Genomic DNA, 20,808 nt, shown 5'->3' on the forward strand with positions numbered 1-20,808 from the left:
CAGATCCTGTAGTAGTGTAGTGTGTATTTTTTGAAAAAAATTCGAGTATAATTGGACCCGCACAGTTCAAACCCATGTTGTTCAAGGGCCAACTGTATACTGTTAACCCCCAAATAGATACTACAGCCCTGACTTCTTTCCCAAGTGCTAGATCTCAAAGTCTGTCCATCCACTGGACATCTCCATTTGAAGGCACATTCAATGTGTCTAAACTAAGGCTCATAATCTCACTCCCTAGCCAGGTGTACTTCTCCTCCTCTGTTTCCTTTTTCTGTCAACGGCACCATCCCTCTAGTCATCTGAGTGAGAACCCTCAGAATCATTACTTATCTTTTCTCCTTTATCTCTTTTATATTCTCTTGCTCACCAGGTCCTCTTGATTCTACCTTCCAGATTATGTTTCAAATGTGTCCCTCCTCTCCATTCCCATTGCTACTGACTTAGTCAAATCTTCATCGTGTTTTACTTGCACCAGTGCACTAGCCTCTCAACTGCTCTCTACCTCAAATCTTTCCTATATCCATGTATCCCACACTTTATCCACTAAATCTATCTTCTACTTTTTATTTTTAAATATTACTAAAGTAATTCAGATTTCTGGAAAAAATGATAGACTGAGTTGATGTGGATTTTCCTGTGCTCCAAACAGAAAGAGCTAAAGAAGGAGTTAAGAAACCACAATGAATAAAAAAGGACACCATGAAAAAAGAACAGATAGATCTGAGAAAGAGCCAAATAAAACTTCTGGAAAAAATAATAGTCATTGAAATAAAAAACCCAGTGGACAAGTTAAACAACTAATTAAATAGTAGATGAAGAGTGAACTTAGTTTACTGGAAGATAAATGAGGAAATTTCCCAGAATACATCACAGAGAGATAAAACCATGGGAAATATGAAAGAGAAGGCAAAAGACATGGAGAATAGAATGATAAGGTCCAGTAGACATCTGATAGCATTTCTAGGAGGCAAGAGAGAGAAGGTGGGAAGAAGCAATGTTTGAAGTGATAATAACTATATTTTCCAAATTGATACGTAAGATGAATCTCAAGAAGGAAATCAAAATAAATCCACACAAAGATATATCATAGGGAAATGGCAGAACACCAAAGACAGAGAAATCTTAAAAGCAACCAGAGACAAAATCAGGTTACCTACAAAGTAATGATAATAAAATTGACAATGGACTTCAGCAGCAAAAATAGAATGTCAGAAGTAACAGAGTATTTTTGAAATGCTTGAGGGATAAATAAGAATATGGAATTCTATTTTTAGCTAGACAATCATGCAAATGTGAAGGTGGAATAAAGATGTTTTCAAAGATATTTTATTCCTGGACTCTTAACAAAAGAACTTTTAAGAGATTTACTTCAGTGAAAAGAAAACTGAACACAAAGAATAAGTAGGATGCAAGAAGCAATAGTGAACAAAGAATGGAAAACATTTTGGTTAAGCTAAATAAACATTTACTATAAAATTAAGGTCTACCAGGGGGATTAAAGACAAGGTGGAACTAAAATAGGCAACAATATGGAAGATGGGAGAAAAGTGGTACAAGAGAAAGGGTGGTAAGGTTTGTGTACGGTTTATGAAGAGAACAGAAGAACAAATTACCTTTAAACTGTGTTATATATGCAAGCTAAAATTCCCCTTCTAAACCAGTAGAGGGGAAAAAAAGAGAAATAAAGAAAACTCTAATAGAAAACAGGAAAGGAGGAAAGAAAAGACAACAAATACAAAATAAATTGTTTTAAAAAAATGAAACACGTAAGTAAAGTATTTAAAATGCAGTGCTAAAGTGTATTTTGCTCTTCTTCATTGGCTGCCTACAGGATGAAATGCAAACTATTCAGCTGAATATGCTAAATCCCTTTATGAGTTGGCCTTAACCACCTATCTAGCCTCATCTAGGCCCACCACTACCTTGTGTGTATCTTAATTCGAGCCATGTGTATTGGTAGTTCCCTAAGCACGGGATCTGCTTCAAGTCTCTGATATCTGCTATTCTGTCTAGAATGACCTTATCCCCTCTTCTGTACTTGGCAGGCTCCTACTGTTCTACAAGACTTTTCCTGAAACAAACAAACAAAAAAACAAATGCTTTTCTGTGATAGTTTCCATGACCTCCACCCTCCTGGGCACAGTAAATATTCTGTATTTCCATAGCACTTTTGAACATACCTCTGCTGGCCAAATTTCATTATAGTATAATTATTTAAATGTCCTTCTCCCTCACCTTGAGCTAATTCATCTTTGAATCTCTGGCACCTGGCACACAGCAGGTTATTTCATAAATGCTTGTTGAATAAAAGATGAATATAGAGAATTTCTAAACAAAGTAGGAGGTTTTTAGCACTCAGCAGTTTTCTCAGCTTTTGCAGCTGTCTTACCTCCACAATGCTCTTGGTCACAGTAGATCTCCCTCTTCGAAGTTCACTGGCTTCTCTTTCCACAAAACAGAGTGGTACTTTTCCTACAAGGACCAGAGAATCACTAGTGTCTGCAAATATAATTTCAAGGCCCAGATCTTCCAGATTTTTGTGGTAACACCTAAAGAGATAACCTCAAATGTAAAAGAATTACTTCATTCACATTTCAGTATCAGTTCCAAATACTTGATAGTTTCTCAAAAGCTGCCACAAGCTTTAAAACTTATACTATTTTTCTCACACTTATGGTTGTTTATTTAGATTTTATTATCAAATTTCCTTTTTGATTTACAGTAACCTTTTTTTTTTCCCCTCTTTTCCATTGAGAGAATCAATTTGTTTCTATGTCTTGTTCTTAAATTTTTTATTCTTCACTGAGGAATTGCTAACTTCTCCTTGCTGGCACTTAAAGAAGTCTGGCACAAATAAAAGGGCTAAGAATGTTTTGAATCAGCATTAAAAGCAGGGAGATAATTAACAGCCGGAGGAACTGAGAAGTCCTGATTAACGGGATGTAAATAAATGGATCTGCCTCTAATATAAATTATACCCCAGGGAAAAAGATTTATTGGCAGTGGCATATTCCCAAACCTTAAATAAATTTAGAGACAATTCTCTCTTTTTTATTTCCAATAATTTGTGCCACCCCGAAGTAGGAAAATGTCCTATCTTGTGACTCATTATATGATTTGCCCCCTCCTTGTGGCCTGGTGTTTTACTTTCTTCCCAGTATGATTATGGTAACAAAAACTAAGAATCTAGAATGTACCAAGGCAAAGCAGAATGGAAGCAATTACTGCAGTAACTTCACTTTCAGAAACAGCACAGCATAAATATTGACCATTCCAAGAAATGGTAAGAGTACTCTAAGCCAACTGCTGGAAAAAATTATCAGGGAAACTCTATCCTATACTCAATAGCTGTGATATAGTGGAAAGAACAGCATTTGGAGTCAGACGACCTGCATCTGAGTGCCTGCTCCACCACTTAAAACTTGTTATGACCTTGAACAAGTCATGTAACCTCTCTTGGTCTCAGTGCCTCAACTGAGATAAGGAACAATAGTTATGCTTATACCCTGGCCAGAGAATGTACATTAGCAACATCACAACCTCATGGTGGTACTAACGATAAGAGTCTCCTTTGTTCCTCTGTCACTGTTATCTCTAGTGGAGGACTTATAGTGGAAGACAGTAATTTTTTTCGACCAGAGCCTTGTGGCTGTTGCTTCTCATAGGAACCTATTGAGAGAAAGATGAATGGGTTAAGAGCAGGAAGTGAAGTCTTCCAGATTCAGATAAAAATGAAGACACAGTCATGGAATTATTATAATGCTTAGCAGCATGTTCAATGTTCAGTTTTAGGCTTTGAATTTCCATTATTAAAGTCAAACTAGTAAATATCTAGTTTGTTTATTCATTTTAGCAGTATTTTCTTAAATAAGAAATATAAGACTTAATCTTACATTCAAATGAACAATGCGATGTTCCTGTAGATAGTCAACAAATGTGGTTTCAGTAACACAGGCTGACTAATATGGATTACTGGGGAGATAAAAGGGGTTTACTTCACAACCCAGTGGCTCAAGAAGGCTCCCTCATTCTTCCAGAAGGATTTCCCAGGCTCTGAAGAGAATCAGTCAGTACTATTCTCAAATGGTCCAGGGCCTAGAGCAAGAAAGTTTTTCTAACACCTTTTACTGTATCTTTCCCAACTCTTAGGTCTTCATTTTATAAGGAAAAGTGAACATGGAAGTAACATCACTGCCATTCGTCCATGAAATACCTCCCTAGGTCCTCACCTAACTCTACAACATTTGGGTTTTTTATTATGTGACCACAGGAGTAAAGATTTTCCTGGTATTTTACACCTTGGGGAACAGACTGCCTCATATGAGAAAAATGGGTAGCAAAGATTAAAAAGCACATATTGACTATGGAAGAATCCATAACAAATTAGTGATACAGGTTGCCTCTGGGGAGAGAAACTAGGTTGGATGAAGGGCAAGGGTAGAAAAGAGACCTTATTTTATTCCCTTTTGTACCTTTCAGACTTGAGCCTATTGGATTATACTACCTATTCAAAAACAAATTAAATTTTAAAATAAAAACAATATATTGGGCCTTCTGAGCTGCTTGGTAGTCTCTGCCTGATGAACTGTGAAGGTAAACCAAGATCACATGGGCATGTGGAGGGGTATATCTTTGTGCTGAAAGTTGTAATAAAGTAGCCTAATCTTTAGGGTTGATGATAAGGATACAGCAAATATGCCTTTGACCATGTGTTAAGACCCACATGTTTGAATTAGTAAAGTGAACCACTACATTCTTTCAATTATAAAAGAAGCCATACCAGCAGGCTTCAGCTTCATTTTTTTTTTAATAGTTTTTTTTTTTCAGCTTCATTTTTTAAAACGTACAATCCATCTTTTTTCACAACAGTCACAGTTAGAAAAACTCTTTCAGGTACATTAGTTCTGCTGGGGAGTCTCGAATCGTTCCTAGTCCTCAGCAGATCCTTACCAATGGTCAGCTGCTCCAATCGGATGCGCTCATGGGCGGCATGCTGGTCCACCAAGACTAGCAGGTTTCCACCTAGAAGACCAGCAAGCACCACCGGGTTTCAAATTCTCAGGTCAAGATTAAAATAATCATGTTGTGTTGAGGGAGAAAAAGCTTAATTCAAACTATTTAACAACGTGAGCATAAGAGAAGCATACAAACTGAGCAGTAACAACTGTATCTTTGATTTCCTAAAAAAGTTAAAGTTATGGGAAAAACTACAACAAATGTATCCCTGATGAAAAACTCTTTAGTTCATTAGTATTTCATTTCTAAAACATGGTGAAAGCCCTACATTCTTAATGTTTAAATACTGATTTTGCTTTATTAATTCAAATTTGATACAATGAAGGATCATTAAACCACACATTTTATAATCAGCCGACCTTGATTCGCAAGCTACCCCAGAACCCATGAAGCATTCTACTACACTTTAGATCAGAGGTCAGCAATATTTTTCTGTGAAAGGCCAGACAGTAAATATTTTAGGCTTTTGGGACACATGGTTTCTGTCACAACTACTCAAATATTCATTCTGAACCAAAGCTGCCACAGACATGTGAATATTGTAGCTGTGTTCCAATAAACTTTTTACAGACACTGAAATATTAATTTCATATAATTTTAATGTGTCAAAAATATAACTCTTCCTTTGCTTTTTTTTTACTATTTAAAAATGTAGTATACCTGAAACTAATGTAACACAGTAAATTAACTACAGTTCAATTGAAAAAAAAAGTAAAAACCATTCTTATCTCCCTGGCTGTACAAAAACAGGTTATGGCTGGATCCGGCCCCCAGGCCACAGTTTGCCTTGCTTTAGACTCAGGCTTCGCAAACTTTGAACAGCAGACAAATCACCTGGGGATCTTTTTTTTTTTTTTTTGTGATAACTTCTCAATTATATATATATATATATATTTTTTTTTTTTTTAACATCTTTAGTGGAGTATAATTGCTTTACAATGGTGTGTTAGTTTCTGCTTTATAACAAAGTGAATCAGTTATACATATACATATGTTCCCATATCTCTTCCCTCTTGCATCTCCCTCCCTCCCGCCCTCCCTATCCCACACCTCTAGGTGGTCACAAAGCACAGAGCTGATCTCCCTGTGCTATGCAGTTGCTTCCCACTAGCTATCTATTTTACGTTTGGTAGTGTATATATGTCCATGCCACTCTCCCTGGGGATCTTATTAAGATGCAGATTCTGATTCAGTAGGTTAGGGGTGGGACACAAGATTGTGCAAGTCTAACAAACTCCCAGGTGATGTTATTTACAGACCTTGATTTTGAGTAGCAAGGCTTTACACTCTCAGGTGCAAGAGAGAAGCAGAATGTCCTGACCCCAAAGCCAAACCTACAGGGAAATAAATCCCTTTCTCACTGACAGGAGGACTGATTCTCAATTACATTAGTACATCTTTTTAGCTTGTAATTTTATTACTTTTGGCCAAAGGGTTGAGGTTTATTGTTACTGATTATATTGAAATAAAAGTTCTCCTCTTGAATTTGATCAAACTAGATAATGCCTGTTTTTCCTATTTCTACGAAAGATTAAAAAAATTGTTTGTATGACACCATCAAATTCATGGCGTAAGAGCTACTGACTTGAAAAATAAAAAGATTATAATTTTTCTGACAGCATGTTCAACCACAGAACAGGCCCCAAAATGTTGAATTTTAAACTCCTTTGAGGATAGGAGGAGTTGCAGCTGGTTGTGATGAATACTGAACATCCTGTATTGGGCAGAACAATGGAATAAGTAATAAATTATGAGGGAGTAACCTCAAACTCAAAACCTGAGCCAATGTGAATTACCAAGAGTCAGGGACCCTACGAAATCAATCCTGCACCTGACTCTGGAGGAATGATTTATAGTCTACAAAATGTTCATGACATTTTCCATTCCTTGAATGAAGCAGAATATATGAAGGTAATTTACTCATGTCAGAGCTGTATTTTTGATATTCCAAAATAACAGAATAGAAGCTTCATCAGGGCAAGGATTTTTGTCTGTTATATTCCTGGCATGTATAATAGCACTAGGCACATAACAGGCACTCAATAAATATTTACAGAATAAATGAATGAATCCTTATTCTTTTTTTTTAAATGTTAGGTTAATGCTTTATTTTTTTTTATTTTTTTAAATTTTTGGCTGTGTTGGGTCTTCGTTTCTGTGCGAGGGCTTTCTCTAGTTGCGGCGAGCGGGGGCCACTCTTCATCGTGGTGCGCGGGCCTCTCACTATCACGGCCTCTCTTGTTGCGGAGCACAGGCTCCAGACGCGCAGGCTCAGTAATTGTGGCTCACGGGCCCAGCTGCTCCGCGGCATGTGGGATCTTCCCAGACCAGGGCTTGAACCCATGTCCCCTGCGTTGGCAGGCAGATTCTCAACCACTGCTCCACCAGGGAAGCCCTGAATCCTTATTCTTTAGAGGATCATAACTGAACAACTGAGTTTTATTATAGGTGGAAACATGCAATAAAAAATGCCATTATATGGCATTAATTTCACAATAATTTAAAACAATAATATATTTAACCATTAAAAAATATGTGCAAATATTAAAATAAAAGTAAGTCAATTATAGGAATAGGTTGCTTTTGGTATTTGTGAGCAACAATAAAAATACTTATATTTTGATTTAGAAAAATTTTTTTATATAAAAATACTCCTTGGTGGCAGCTAACCAATACAGTGACAATCCAGAATCTCAAGAGAAATTTAAATATCTGGAGATTTTGTGGCTACACCCATCTCAGGTACCATTGGTAGAGATTTTGGTATTAAACAACAAAGAATTCCAGGTAATCAAAACTTTAGAAAACAATCTATTCACTTTCTAGAAGTAGTAAGACTACTAGAATTTGACCTTCACTAATTCTATATTTATGATAATTACGACAAAACTTTTGGTTACTTTACCTTTGATCTGTGATGACATTTACTAAATAAATTTATACTGTAAACAAGATAAAAAAGAATATTTTGAAATACAAAGAGAATGAACTGCTTTCAAACTTTAGAAGCTCTCGCCTGCAGGTCTACCCATCGGGAGCCAACTCCTCCAGTGGTGCTCAGGACTCAGCCACTCAGGCCTTTTCCAGAACCTGACAGGATCAAGCATTCCTTGTAAATGGCTCGAGAGTCTCCCAGTTAAAAAAAAAAAAAAAAAAGCCTTCTCGCACCCTCACTTTCCTTAGTCCCTCTTCCATATCACAGATTTTGGAGTCTCTCCTGTCCTATGTCTTCTCTGAAACAGCTCTCATTTGAAGTCCCTGACCTCCACTGTCTGGAAATCTAACAGATATTTTTGGTCCTCATCTTAACCTCTCGGCAGCACTTAGTACAAAGTCTTGGCTTTGCAACACAACCTTTGCTTGTTTTCTTCCTATTTCTGTTCCTTCATAATCTCTCTAGCTGGTTCACCCTTTTCTACCCAGCTATTAAATGGCGGAATTACTCTAGATTCAGAATCTCTCTTCCCTTCCTCACTCTTCACTCTTCTTCTAGGTGATAAAATTTATACACATGACTTCAGTGACCGACTTTATGCTGACAACTCAGATTTAGATCTCCATGTCAGAATGCTTCTCGCATCCTAGACCTGTAATATTCCTGACACATTCTTGAACATTTCAAAGGGATTTCAGACTGAACTCATGATTTTCACCCTTCTTGCCTGCTTCTTCTCCAACCTCGTCCTGCAACATCATCCACTCAGTTACATAGGTCAGAAAACCAGGAGTCATCTTTGATATACCTTCCCCATATCCAATCCATCACCAAGTCCTGCTGACTTCATCTCCTAAATATCTTTCTCTCTAGGTCACCCTGATCCCAGCTAACCATCATTTCTTAGATATTGCAACATCCTCCTAACAGTCTCTCTGCAGTTACTGACACTCCATCTCCACACCCGCTCCAGGCTCCACACTGCAGCCAGAGCAGTATTTTCAAAATGCAAATGTGATGTGACATGTGCCGCTGCGAAAACAAACAATAAAAAAGAAAACAAAAAGCCTTCCATTGTTTCCAATTGGTGTTGGGACGAAGACAAAGCTTGTAACTGGTCTTTAAGATCTGGCTGCAGGGCTTCCCTGGTGGCGCAGTGGTTGAGAATCTGCCTGCCAATGCAGGGGACACGGGTTCGAGCCCTGGTCTGGGAAGATCCCACATGCCGCGGAGTAACTAGGCCCGTGAGCCACAACTACTGAGCCTGCGTGTCTGGAGCCTGTGCCCCGCAACAAGAGAGGCCGCGACAGTGAAAGGCCCACGCACCGCGATGAAGAGTGGCCCCCGCTTGCCGCAACTAGAGAAAGCCCTCACACAGAAACGAAGACCCAACACAGCCAAAAATAAAAAAAAATAAATAAATAAAAATTAAAAAAAAAAAAAAAAAAAGATCTGGCTGCAACCTACTTGTCTAGCCTGTCTCCTGCTCTCACACAAGGAAGGGCTTGCCCTGCTTCCTATCACTGAAGGAGAGGAAAGCACAAATTGCATATTATTCCCTCTGCCCAGAATACTCCTCCCTCCTTTCCTTACCTAGTTAACTTATACTACAGATCTCACTTTACCCACAAAACCTTCCCTGACCTCCCTACTAAATCAAATCTCCCAATATAGATTCTTACAGCATCTTGTTTCTCTCCTCCATAACACTAGAGTTAAAATTTTAATTGTTTGTGTAACTATCTGTTTCTCTTGCATGTATATTTTCTCCCACCATTGTATCCCTAGCACAGCCCCTGGCATGCAATAGGCACTCAATCAGTATTTGTTGAATGAGTTAATGTTATTATTTACAAATTGTTGTTGTTTTATTAAAGCAGGTCACCAAGAGATTATATGTAACTCTTGATAAATCTATCAGAGTTCATCATATAAACTTTCTATTATTATAAAGGGAACACATTAAAACATTATTAAAAAGTCAAAGACTATAAAATATTTTAAAGAGTAAAAGATGAAATTTCCCCTCTGCCCATTTCCATTCTCACTCCCAAGGTAACCACTCTTAATAGTTTAACATGTATATACATGTCTATGTGTATGTATATAAAACTAAATGTACTTTAAAACTGTTGTTTCATAATATTAATTTAGATTGGTTTTCCCTAATCTGTCCAAATCATTGAAACTGTATCGTATATAAAAAAATAACCTTAAAAGGAGGCTGTCAGAAGACCAGCTGGGGCTTCCCTGGTGGTGCAGTGGTTAAGAATCTGCCTGCCAATGCAAGGAACACGGGTTCGAGCTCTGGCCTGGGAAGATCCCACATGCCGCGGAGCAACTAAGCCCGTGCGCCACAACTACTGAGCCTCCGCTCAAGAGACCGCAAGCCACAACTATTGAGCCCACGTGCCACAACTACTGAAGCCCGCGCGCCTAGAGCCCGTGCTCCACTACAAGAGAAGCCACCGCAATGAGAAGCCCACACACCACAACGAAGAGTAGCCCCTGCTCACCACAACTAGAGAAAGCCTGCGCACAGCAACGAAGACCCAACGCAGCCAAAAATTAAAAAAACCAAACAAATAAACAAATAAATTTAAAAAAAAAAAAAAAAAAGAAGACCAGCTGGTTACTGAGGCTAAACCTCATTCTTACCTGCCTCACCATTCTCTTCAGTCTTAGTGCTCATTACACAGGCAATAAACTTGTTATCCACTTGCTGGAGAACCTGCCATACATTCAAATAAGTGGTACAATACTAAATAAAGATTAACAAAGGCATATCTGCATAGAGAGAGACAAAACTGTACTTAATTTAAAGTTGTCTGCATTATAACATTCATATCTAAGACTGAGGACAGGTGCTGATGAACCTGAGGGAGTCATTAGGAAGGAAAAAAGAATAGGCAAGTAGAGTGATCAGAAGACAAAAGGAGAGACTACAAGGAAACAGACCGAGGCATCTAAGAGGGTTATGCTAATAAAACTTCAGAGTAGACTTGAAATGTTCCCAACAGAATGACTCTTATTAACAGGTGATATGACCAGAGATTTATTAATATGACCAGAGATTGCTAACAAATAGGTCTGAAAAAAATTTGGAAAATGTATGCAAAAGCAAGGAAACCCATTTTGTAGGAGCTAGTCCATTAAAGCAGTAAGTTAAAAGCCACCGGTGGCTTCAGACCTTGGTGGCTCTGCTCTGCCTAGATCGGTCTAACCTCCTAATTTGTTTCCATACTGAAAATAAGGAGATGAAGACAGCCTGAGTGGTGTAGAGAGAGGGCAAACTAGAAAAGCAGATGAGAGAAGGGGTCCCTTCTGTTAATGGAACTCCTCAATCTGGGGTCTCCTAAGCCATATCATTTGTAGCCTCATACAATAGAGGGTCATTTAAAAAGGGGCATTGTTGCACAGTTAAGGACAATGTCTCTACATTACTTAGTCGATTTACAAATTATTGTCAGTATAGAAAGTCAATATATAATCCTTGAAACTGTGAGCCTGAATCCATAATTCATCCCTCCAAACCTGCTCACAGTACAAAGGACACTTTTTTCTTTGTAATTATAATTAATCCTTCGCTTTTTCTTCTGATGAAAAAAGTTTCAGAAAGATTAAAAAGAACACGTGTGCCTTGACCAGGATGGTCTATATCATCCAATAAATCCAATTTCACAAGAGTTAGTCTAGCTTAGGTCTTATATATATATATATATATATATACATACATATTTTAATGAGATTTTAAAGTCAATCTTTTACCTGCATCGAGTGAATCATTTCTTTGGTGAAACGGTAAGGATACAAGATGTTGTGAATTTTAACTGCTAGGCTCTCAGCCTGGCCACTGCTAACGTCAACAGCAACCTAGAAAGACCCAGAACAAACGTCATTTACATTGTAATCTTTTATGTCTGCAGAACTGTTTTACCAAAGATCTCAAAGTGCTTTACAAACATTCATTTTCACAGAACCTATTAGAGGTGGGTTGAATTCAGGGAACTTATAAAAATTCAAAAGGCTTTATGAATTATTACTCTTAAATAATAATTTTTGTTTATACACAAAATTACTGACAAACACCAATACTTTTCAGAATAACAATTTGCCTGCGCTTCATGAGCAAGTCCTTAAAGACATCTTAACTGATGAATCAGTAACAAATGCTCACATACTCTACACCCGTATTACAACACACAAAGCACATTGTGTGATAACCCACTGAGGAGAGGATGCACACTCAGGTCCAATGGTGAACTGTTCCTCTAGCAGAAGATTCACTGCTTTATCTAATGATAACAGTTTTTATTACCACCACCCTAAATACTTTGCCAAAGCTGCAAGTCAGGGTTTCTGAGAGTGGTAAACACATTCACTATTCACACAGTGGTTACACATGTCTAATCCAAAGTGTCCGAGCTTCCAAACTGCTATGAATTCTGATTCCTCCTCTCTACAGTAAATATTAATTTCCAAGTAAATTATTTGGAAACATGCTCACTTGCCATTCATAATTACAAATGAATATAGTCATTCATGCCCATACCCAATTTAAATGAAATTCAAATTTTTAAATAACAAGCAAAGAAGAATTGCTGCAGACCTACCTCTGGATAACGGGCAAATACTGGGTTGTCCCATTCTGAGAACAAAGACTGAAGCGATTCGGGACCAACAGCATCGTCCCCAGTAGCTACAGCAAAAGGGGACAAGTAAAGTTGGCATCAAGAGCCTCAGGGAAGAGGGTGAATGGTGAATGGTGTCTCATGCTTGGTGTGGTGCAGCCTCAAGACCAAAGATCAGACACATTGTTCCCACATTCTGCAAATGTGCAGTGTTTGCTGTATCTCTAAGTTGTTTTGATCTGTTACTTTTTAAATGAAACTTGATGACTGTATCTTCTGGCATTATAGCTTTTTCTCCAAACTATTTTCACCAGATATTTCAGAATACAAGCCCAGAAGAAAAACCAGTTCAAATTAGTAGCCTCACTTCTTTTAGGTAAAAATATACCTTATCTATTTTTAGAAATGAAGAAAAGAAAAATGATAAATGTCTGTAGCTTTTTTCGCAGATCAGAATTTTGCTTATATAAAACTAATGCAATATGGACTCAGCTCCAATCTTTAAAAATAAGAAACATTTTCTCAATCACAAGACACCACAGACTGCATGATCACACAGTACTGACCTCCTCTGGAAAAGTAATTTCTGATCTAAATGCATGCACTGAATTACTTAGTTCTGCTGTTAAATAGGACTGTGGGGAATTCCTGGTTCCAGGAAGGCACAGCTGGCACTGATCAAGCTCAATAACACAACCCTGCTCTGTTTTCTTTAAGCTAGGTGGCACAGTATGTACTAGGTGTTCTGGCAATCTCTGTTAATGCCCCTACCTCTGTTATTCTGTCTCATCACAGTCCTCTCTTCCCGAGCTCTAGGAAGGAAAGGAAGAACAAGGTCGCTTCTAAAAGGATGACACCTGTACTGAGATCCTAAATATAAAAAAGAAAAATCTAGACATTTGAACTCAAAAAATAAACTATTAAAAAATTAAGTTACGTAAAATCTCTTTCTGCACAAACTGAATTAAGACATAAGGCAGACTACTAAACAACAGATTGAGTCAGAAGTTCTTTAATGAAATTATTCTGCTAATTTAGGAATCTGCACTAATGCTTAGTCCTATTATCCATCTATACCAGACAGAATGAGGAAGAATAGATCCCCAATTTACATGCCTCTTATTCCCAATATATGTGTCTCTCTATATGTGTGTGTGCCCAGTACGTGTCTAACATTTATCTCATCATATTACAATTGTTTAGATGGCTGTCCTCCCTAATAGACTGTGGACTCTTGAAAGCAAAGCCAGTTAATCTGCAATGTGGCAACTCCAAGCACAGTGTGAATGATCAGCAAATGAGTGAATAAATGAATAGATGAATGAATGAAAGGTTCTCAACTTAAATTCCAAAGTCCAGTAAGATCTGGCCCAAATTCTACCCTCCTATCTGAAGGATGATAAGATTTGAGTTTTAGGAACAACGCTGAATTTGACAGTTTTGAACAGGGGCAAAACATGATGAAACTATTATTTCAAAAAGATAAATCTGTTGGACAAAAACTGGAGAGAGATAAATTCAGAATGATAAAAGTAAAGTGTGAGGTGAAACAAGGTTGTGTCACTATTGACAGAGAGGACAGCGTTAAAGACATTTTAAAGAAAAAAACTACCAGGGCTTGGAGACTTGACACTATTCCTTAAAATTACCTTTATAGATCCTCTCTTCTGTGCAATTAAATTTACCTCTTAACAGTTCATCTCATGTGATGTTTTATGTGTGGTTCAACAAGTCCTACTGTTCTGCTACGCAACAGCCATTTCCAGAAAGGTAACCCTCCCTGTGAATGGAGGGTGCTCAGAAGCCATCTTTTCTTCGAACTAGTTTCTAGACCCTAACTACTTAATTTGTCATTATGAATCTCTGACTTAACATGACTCTCAAAAGTTCACCACAAGACTTGCTAATGCAGACGTTAAGCAGGTAGAAGTGTTTTACACATCTAGATTTGTTTAACAGGAGCAGGTGTTTAGGTTGAGTATGGCAGCCAAGATTGCCCCCCTTTGTTTTTAGCAACAACCATCTCAGTTTAATGTGATCCAGTTATTTTTTGTCACCATATCAGAAGCAGTTGCGTTTCAGGAAGACGAGGTGCCAGTGCCTTAGATTTACCTCCGATAAGCATTCACTATAAATCAGGACACAAAACTACATACGTTGAAAAACACGTGTGTCTTTACGAGCCGCCTGCTAGTCTCAGGAGCAGCACTGAAGAAAAGAGTTTTCTTCTATTTAATTCTTTGAAAGTTACTACAGTGATTATTTTTTTTCACAAGGAAAAAAACTGGAAACCACTGAAAAATAAAAGTCTTATTTAACCTTAAATAAATCAGAGCCTCCTGTTAGAGATACTTATCCTAGGAAGAAATTATAAGTTAATTTGCAATTACCTTCATACTATTTACATTCTTTTGCAACATTCAAGACTTTTAATACAGATGAACATTTAATGTTTATCATCCTGATGCAAAACCAAGATTATTGCCAGATGGAAATCAGTTTTACCATCTCCCAACATCTGGATCTCAACACGCTGCCAAAACAATGTCACTTTTAATGCTGACTGAGACCTGGGAACTCAGAGTCCTAGCCTAGGCTCCAATGTGGCCTTATGGTCTGATCTAAAAGCCACATTACTGTCTTTCTGAATAACAGCCACTTATACAGATCAAGATTATTAGCATATGTATTATAATAAAGTACATTTGAAAAGTATGATTATAAAAATACATACTTAAACTATATTCCCCAAAATTTATGGTCAAGTTTTTTTCTTTAAAAAAAAAAGTTTATAAATATACTACTGTATTGAGCCATAGATTTTCCTGGGAAACCTAGGATGATTACAGGATCATTCTGGCCCTTTACCTGGGAGCTGCAGAGAGCAACTTCCAGAAAAATACCACGCTGGCATTGCAGGTGCCTTTAAAGACAAATTTCTTAGAGAGCTGTGTGTTTGGGAGAGAGGGGAAAGTGGGGTAGGGAAACACTGTAGATCTTCTCAACGATCAATAGCACCATTTTCATTAAAAACTGTCTCACCGAGAGTGGCATGGACATATATACACTACCAAATGTAAAATAGATAGCTAGTGGGAAGCAGCCGCATAGCACAGGGAGATCAGCTTGGTGCTTTGTGGCCACCTAGAGGGGTGGGATAGGGAGGGTGGGAGGGAGGGAGATGCAAGAGGGAAGAGATATGGGAACATATGTATATGTATAACTGATTCACTTTGTTATAAAGCAGAAACAAACACACCATTGTAAAGCAATTATACTCCAATAAAGATGTTTAAAAGAAAAAAAAAAAAACTGTCTCACCCTCTTGCACATACCTACACCCATAGACACATATACATACACTTCCATTCTGTACCATTCTTTCACTGTATTTTTATGTTTAAATAATAATAGACCTGGAGAATTTTCACATACATTTTATAATTAAACTTCAAAATGTTCTATCTGCTGAGATAATCTCTTTGAACATGATTATCTTACTCCTCAGCCATTATTCCCACCTTCCAAAGCATTCATGCCAGTGAACACCGTATACTTACCATTCTCAAGTAGAACATCCACAGCCATAGTTGTCAGGTCTTTAGTACAAGCAGCCCGAACATCCTCAGTAGGAGCAGTGAATGTGCTAAGTCCTGTTAGCTTGTTGATGTAAACCATTCTTCCCAGGGCTACATCAAAATGCTGCTGCCAATCCAAAGAACATGTGTTCGACTCTTCATTTTCAGAACAAGTTCTTGCTATAGATTCCTCACTCTGACAACAAGTTCCATTTTGGCCAGCGGTGGAATCTTCTCCGTGACTCACTAACATTCTACTCAGAGAGTCAGGACTTCCAATCTGTTGTTCTGAAGCTGTAAGAACATCTGAATCCTTACCGATAACTGTAGAATGATCATAGGGCAGTACTAAAGGAGTTTCTGACATCACAGAGTTCTCTGTTGTATTGTTGTTAGAATATGTTTCACTGTCTTTATTGAAGGGATTACCCTGTGTGACAGAGTCTGACATTGGGATGTTGCCACTTTCTGGTTTTTTATGCTCATTTTTAAATAACTTACAAGAATCTAGGGTTAACCCACTGGACAAGTCATTGTCTTTCCTACTGGAATCTGATTGTGGAAGTTCATTAAAATGACTCGTCATCTCCATTGTTTGAGTCTCTCTTTCGGAGCCTTTCAATCTGGATAATTTAGAGGCTAGTGATTCAGGTGACTTCTCAACATCCAAAGGCTTTCGGTTAAAATGAGATAACTCCTGTAGAGTTATAGGGCTTTCTCTTAAGCAAGGCATCTGTTCTTCCAAACAACTGTCTTCCTTGGAGAATGGTAACTTTTCTGAATAAAACATGTGACTTACTGGTTGACAACTACTATTTGAATCATCATGTTTCATAGTAGTGAGTTTACAAATACCAGAGTTGTCTAAGTGGTTTTTGTCTTTCCACAGAATGTCAGGTTCAACCTGAGGATTGAGATTGGTAGTGATTTCTGAAGTGATATTTTCCTCCACTTCTGTATTCAGAGGATTTTTAACCTTCCCATATTGCCTCTTAAACTTCTCTAAAGATCCTAGTTGTGAACTTAAGCTTAGCTTCTTATGAACTATGGGTTTGGCAGAACAAATCAACTTACCTGTTTTCTTAGTACCATTTGAAACATGTCTACCCCAAGAGAAAGAGGATGCGTCAGGTAGTAAGCAACCTGTGTGCGATTTTTCACTACTTTCCTGAAAAACAGCAAAATTTTTATAAGTTGCTATAGGTTTGTTCTCTAGCCCATAACTTATATTTGTTCTGCACAATCTTTTGTTGGGCAGTTGAGCAAATTCTTTACTTAAAGTGGTGGTTAAATCTTTGGTGTTTGGAGTCTCAAATGAATGGCGTGTTCTATTTCCAAATGTTTCTTTGGCACTCGCAGGACCAGGTTGAACATAATTTTTAAATAAATGTTCTGTTTCAGTTGATTTAGTTTGCTCATTTTGTACTACATGAGTTATGAAGCCAGTGGAACATAATTTAACTTGCCCATAACTAAAAACATTTATTCTTCCACAATTACTAGGTTCTTTTTTTCTTTTCTCTTCTTCTCTCTGAGCACCATGTGCTCCCGATAATGTCGTCTCAACAGGCAGAGGTTGGCATCCCATGTCAGTAGCATTTTTAAATCTCTCTGGTTGATTCTGAATTCTATTATTTTTCAGGATGTTGGCAGCCATGCCATGAGCAGTAGTACTTACTTTCTGTATTTCTAGACCTTCTCCACTCCCCTCAAAGTGATAAAGTGTCTGAAAAGGGCTTGCAAACATTTCTGAACTGGTTCCACATGGATTTTCTGAAGAGTTAAGTTCCAAGCAAGATTTTTTATGTTTCTCATTTGCTCCTGATTCTGATGCTTCAGCTGTCTCTTGTTCTAAGATCCTTGACTCTGAGCAAGCGCTATCTTCGTTTTGTAAAGATGACTCCATTTTACTATGGGCTGGCCCATCGGATTTGTAAGTGTACAAAAATGAATCATTTGTCTTTTTTCTGATAGCTTCCGAATCCCTAGAATTCTGTGCGTTTATGTTTTCTACAGGAGCTTTTCTTTTCACAGCTTTTGATTGCAAATTAAACATTTCACAGGAATCCAAAATATTATTACATGCTTCTTGGAAATTGACCTGGTCACACTTCTCATCAGAGGACACTTGCTTCTGAAGAGTGGCACTAAATAAACTAAAATCATTTTCTTCACTAAATTCCTTAAGGTCTTCACTTGATAATTCCACAAATAATTTTTCTTTCTTTAAAAACATTTTTACTCCTTCCTGAATGCAAACCAAAACAGTATCCCAGTTCTGAAACTCAATCAGAGTTTTTGCTGGCTCCAGGCACACGTCATACTCACAGAAGTGGCACTGCATATTGATTACATATATACCATGGAGTTCTGGGTTAGACCGATGCCGAGGACTTGAATTCGTTTGCCTACTGGCAGAGCCGTTCTTTGGCTTGCATATAATGCTTTCTTTCCTTAATAAAAAGTCAATGAGTTTATGCAACTTTGTCCTTAAAACTAGCCTCTTGTTCACAAACAAAAACTGCATATTCTTATTATAATGTGCTTCAGAGCTGATATAGCCACTAAGCTCAAACTCCTTATATTTAAAATCTATTTCTCTTAACTTTTGGGACTTACCCAGTCCATAAATTTGACAAAATCGGGAACATATGTCTTTGGTTTTAGGGAGCTGAAGAACCATGGAACCAGAAACATCATTTCTCAAAGAGAAAGAAATGGAAGGGTGCATGAGTGAGAGAGCTTCTATCCTCTGCCTAACCTTCTCAAACTCCAGTCTAGGATCCATGCATTTCCTCCTTACAGGTAACTGATAAAATAGGTTATATACAGTGACTGTTGTCCCAGCACTTGGTCGAGTCAAGTCAGCTTCACAAGCTTTCAGGACTTTTCCATTCTGAAACAGCTTCACAAAAGTTTTCATTGACTTGTTTTTCTTGGATGAAATTTCCACAGCACTGGCCATGTCAGCTATACTGGCCAAGGCCTCTCCTCGGAAACCATAAAACCTTGGGTTCTCCAAGTCCTGTACAGAGTTGCATTTACTAGTGAAATAACGATTTCCCACCTTGTCTACATCATCACTCCCCATCCCAAATCCATTGTCTATCACCTGAACTTGGAAGGTTTCCATGTTTACCCTGACAGCCACACATTTTGCTTCAGCATCAATACTATTGAGGGCAAGCTCCTCAACACATTGGCCTAAGGAGCATATAGCCAAACCAGAACGCAACCTGGCTTGCACTTCAACTGACAAGCACTTGATCATGGCAGGTAGAAAGCTGGTGAGAAAGCCAGGCACTGGTTCCCTTTTCTGAGTGGAAATAATTGCCTATGGGAGGAAAAACAAAACAAAACACACACACACACATTTAAAGCTTCGGAGTTACATGGCATCAACCATTTCTCTCAAGCTTTATAAAGAAATATTTGAGGTAAATGAAATCTCTTACTAAACCACATTGTAAAACAAAACAAAACAAAGTATAGCTCTGATCTCTAGGCAGATCACACAGCTCTTGTTTGGTGCAGTGGATTTAACATCCAAAACAGCATTCATAATTTCATAATTTTTACTGCTCCTCTCTAAATCCCATATGCCCTAAAGTGAAATCATAATCACACTTGAAGTTGACCTGCAAAGACATGTTCAAAATGCTAATCACTTCACCAAAAACAGATGCCTAAATTCCGCTAAGAAACATTAGCTAGAAATTATTCATGAAAAAAAAGTCCAAGCTAGTTTCATAACATTTATACATTACACAATAACCATGACTTTTAGAAAAAACTTACAATGAAGTGTTAAGACACTGTAATAACTAGGGTGAAGGAACAAGAGAAAATAAAATCAAATTATGTCAAGAAGAGATTAAGATTAATAATAATAATTATTATTATTGGCTAAATGTAGTTATCTCAGGGGAAACAGACTAAGAATGGGAAAGGATAGGGCAGGAAAATTCCTTGTCATTATAAGCCGTTCTGTATTTGATTTTTAAATCTTGTTCATGTATTACTTTGATAAGTTTTCAGAAGGCCCTTACTATTATTTTGTATTTTGGTCTTTACAGATGGCTTCAAACTACCTTGGCAATAATCATGATGGCAAGGGGCTGTTTAAACTTGATTTTAAGTTTTCTGGCAGGTAAAAAAAATAAGATTATAGTGCAATTAAAGGTCCCCTCCCTTCACAGCTGAGAGCAGCATGGGGGGGGACCTCTCGCAAGTGGTAGGGCTAGTTTTTCAAACCCGGTAAAATCAGAGCGATAATTGCCGATCTGATGATTTCTAACATCATGAACTTTGCAGCCGGCAAAAAATGAGAGGTAAACGTTTAATAAGTATTCCGACTGCTACCCAACTCAACGATTTCCTGATTATATCCCAGTCCTTTCAGGGCTCCTGGGACAAACGGGACGACTCCATCCGGGTTCTGAGCTAATAAGAAAGCTTCGGGGAGCAGGGCGGAGGCCGCCTACCCCGCCAGACCCAAGCTCCACCCCCATCCCCTCCCCCAGCTGGCAACCAGAAACCCCAGCCTGCCCAGGCTCGGGCGCCCAGCTGTAGGCAGGCCGGGGGGCCTCCCGGAGCCCCTGCGCAGCGGGTCCGTAAAGTTAGCCCGCAGCGGTCGCCAGGGCCCTTC

At 38.1% G+C, this 20,808-nt stretch overlaps 1 protein-coding gene across 10 annotated transcripts in view; it reads right to left on the minus strand.

The window, feature by feature from the left end:
- Positions 1–20,808, minus strand: part of MLH3 (mutL homolog 3) — a 28,931-nt gene that overhangs the window by 7,931 nt on the left and 192 nt on the right. The window contains exons 1-9 of one of the 10 annotated variants that reach the window (XM_061181076.1): positions 17,235–17,359; positions 16,143–16,590; positions 13,354–13,452; positions 12,565–12,650; positions 11,720–11,824; positions 10,610–10,682; positions 4,951–5,022; positions 3,558–3,669; positions 2,390–2,549 (exon numbers count right to left, since the gene is read on the minus strand). In XM_061181076.1, the coding sequence (XP_061037059.1) occupies positions 2,390–2,549; positions 3,558–3,669; positions 4,951–5,022; positions 10,610–10,682; positions 11,720–11,824; positions 12,565–12,650; positions 13,354–13,452; positions 16,143–16,590; positions 17,235–17,261 (1,182 nt within the window). In that variant the 5' untranslated portion in view covers positions 17,262–17,359. Of the gene's footprint in view, positions 1–2,389; positions 2,550–3,557; positions 3,670–4,950; positions 5,052–10,609; positions 10,683–11,719; positions 11,825–12,564; positions 12,651–13,353; positions 13,453–16,142; positions 19,560–20,808 lie in introns of those variants that run through there. The other 9 variants (XR_009699443.1, XM_061181069.1, XM_061181070.1 and 6 more) reach the window with 9 other exon arrangements.

The sequence above is a fragment of the Eubalaena glacialis genome, chromosome 2 (assembly GCF_028564815.1).
Source record: "Eubalaena glacialis isolate mEubGla1 chromosome 2, mEubGla1.1.hap2.+ XY, whole genome shotgun sequence".
Taxonomy (NCBI): Eukaryota; Metazoa; Chordata; class Mammalia; order Artiodactyla; family Balaenidae; genus Eubalaena; species Eubalaena glacialis.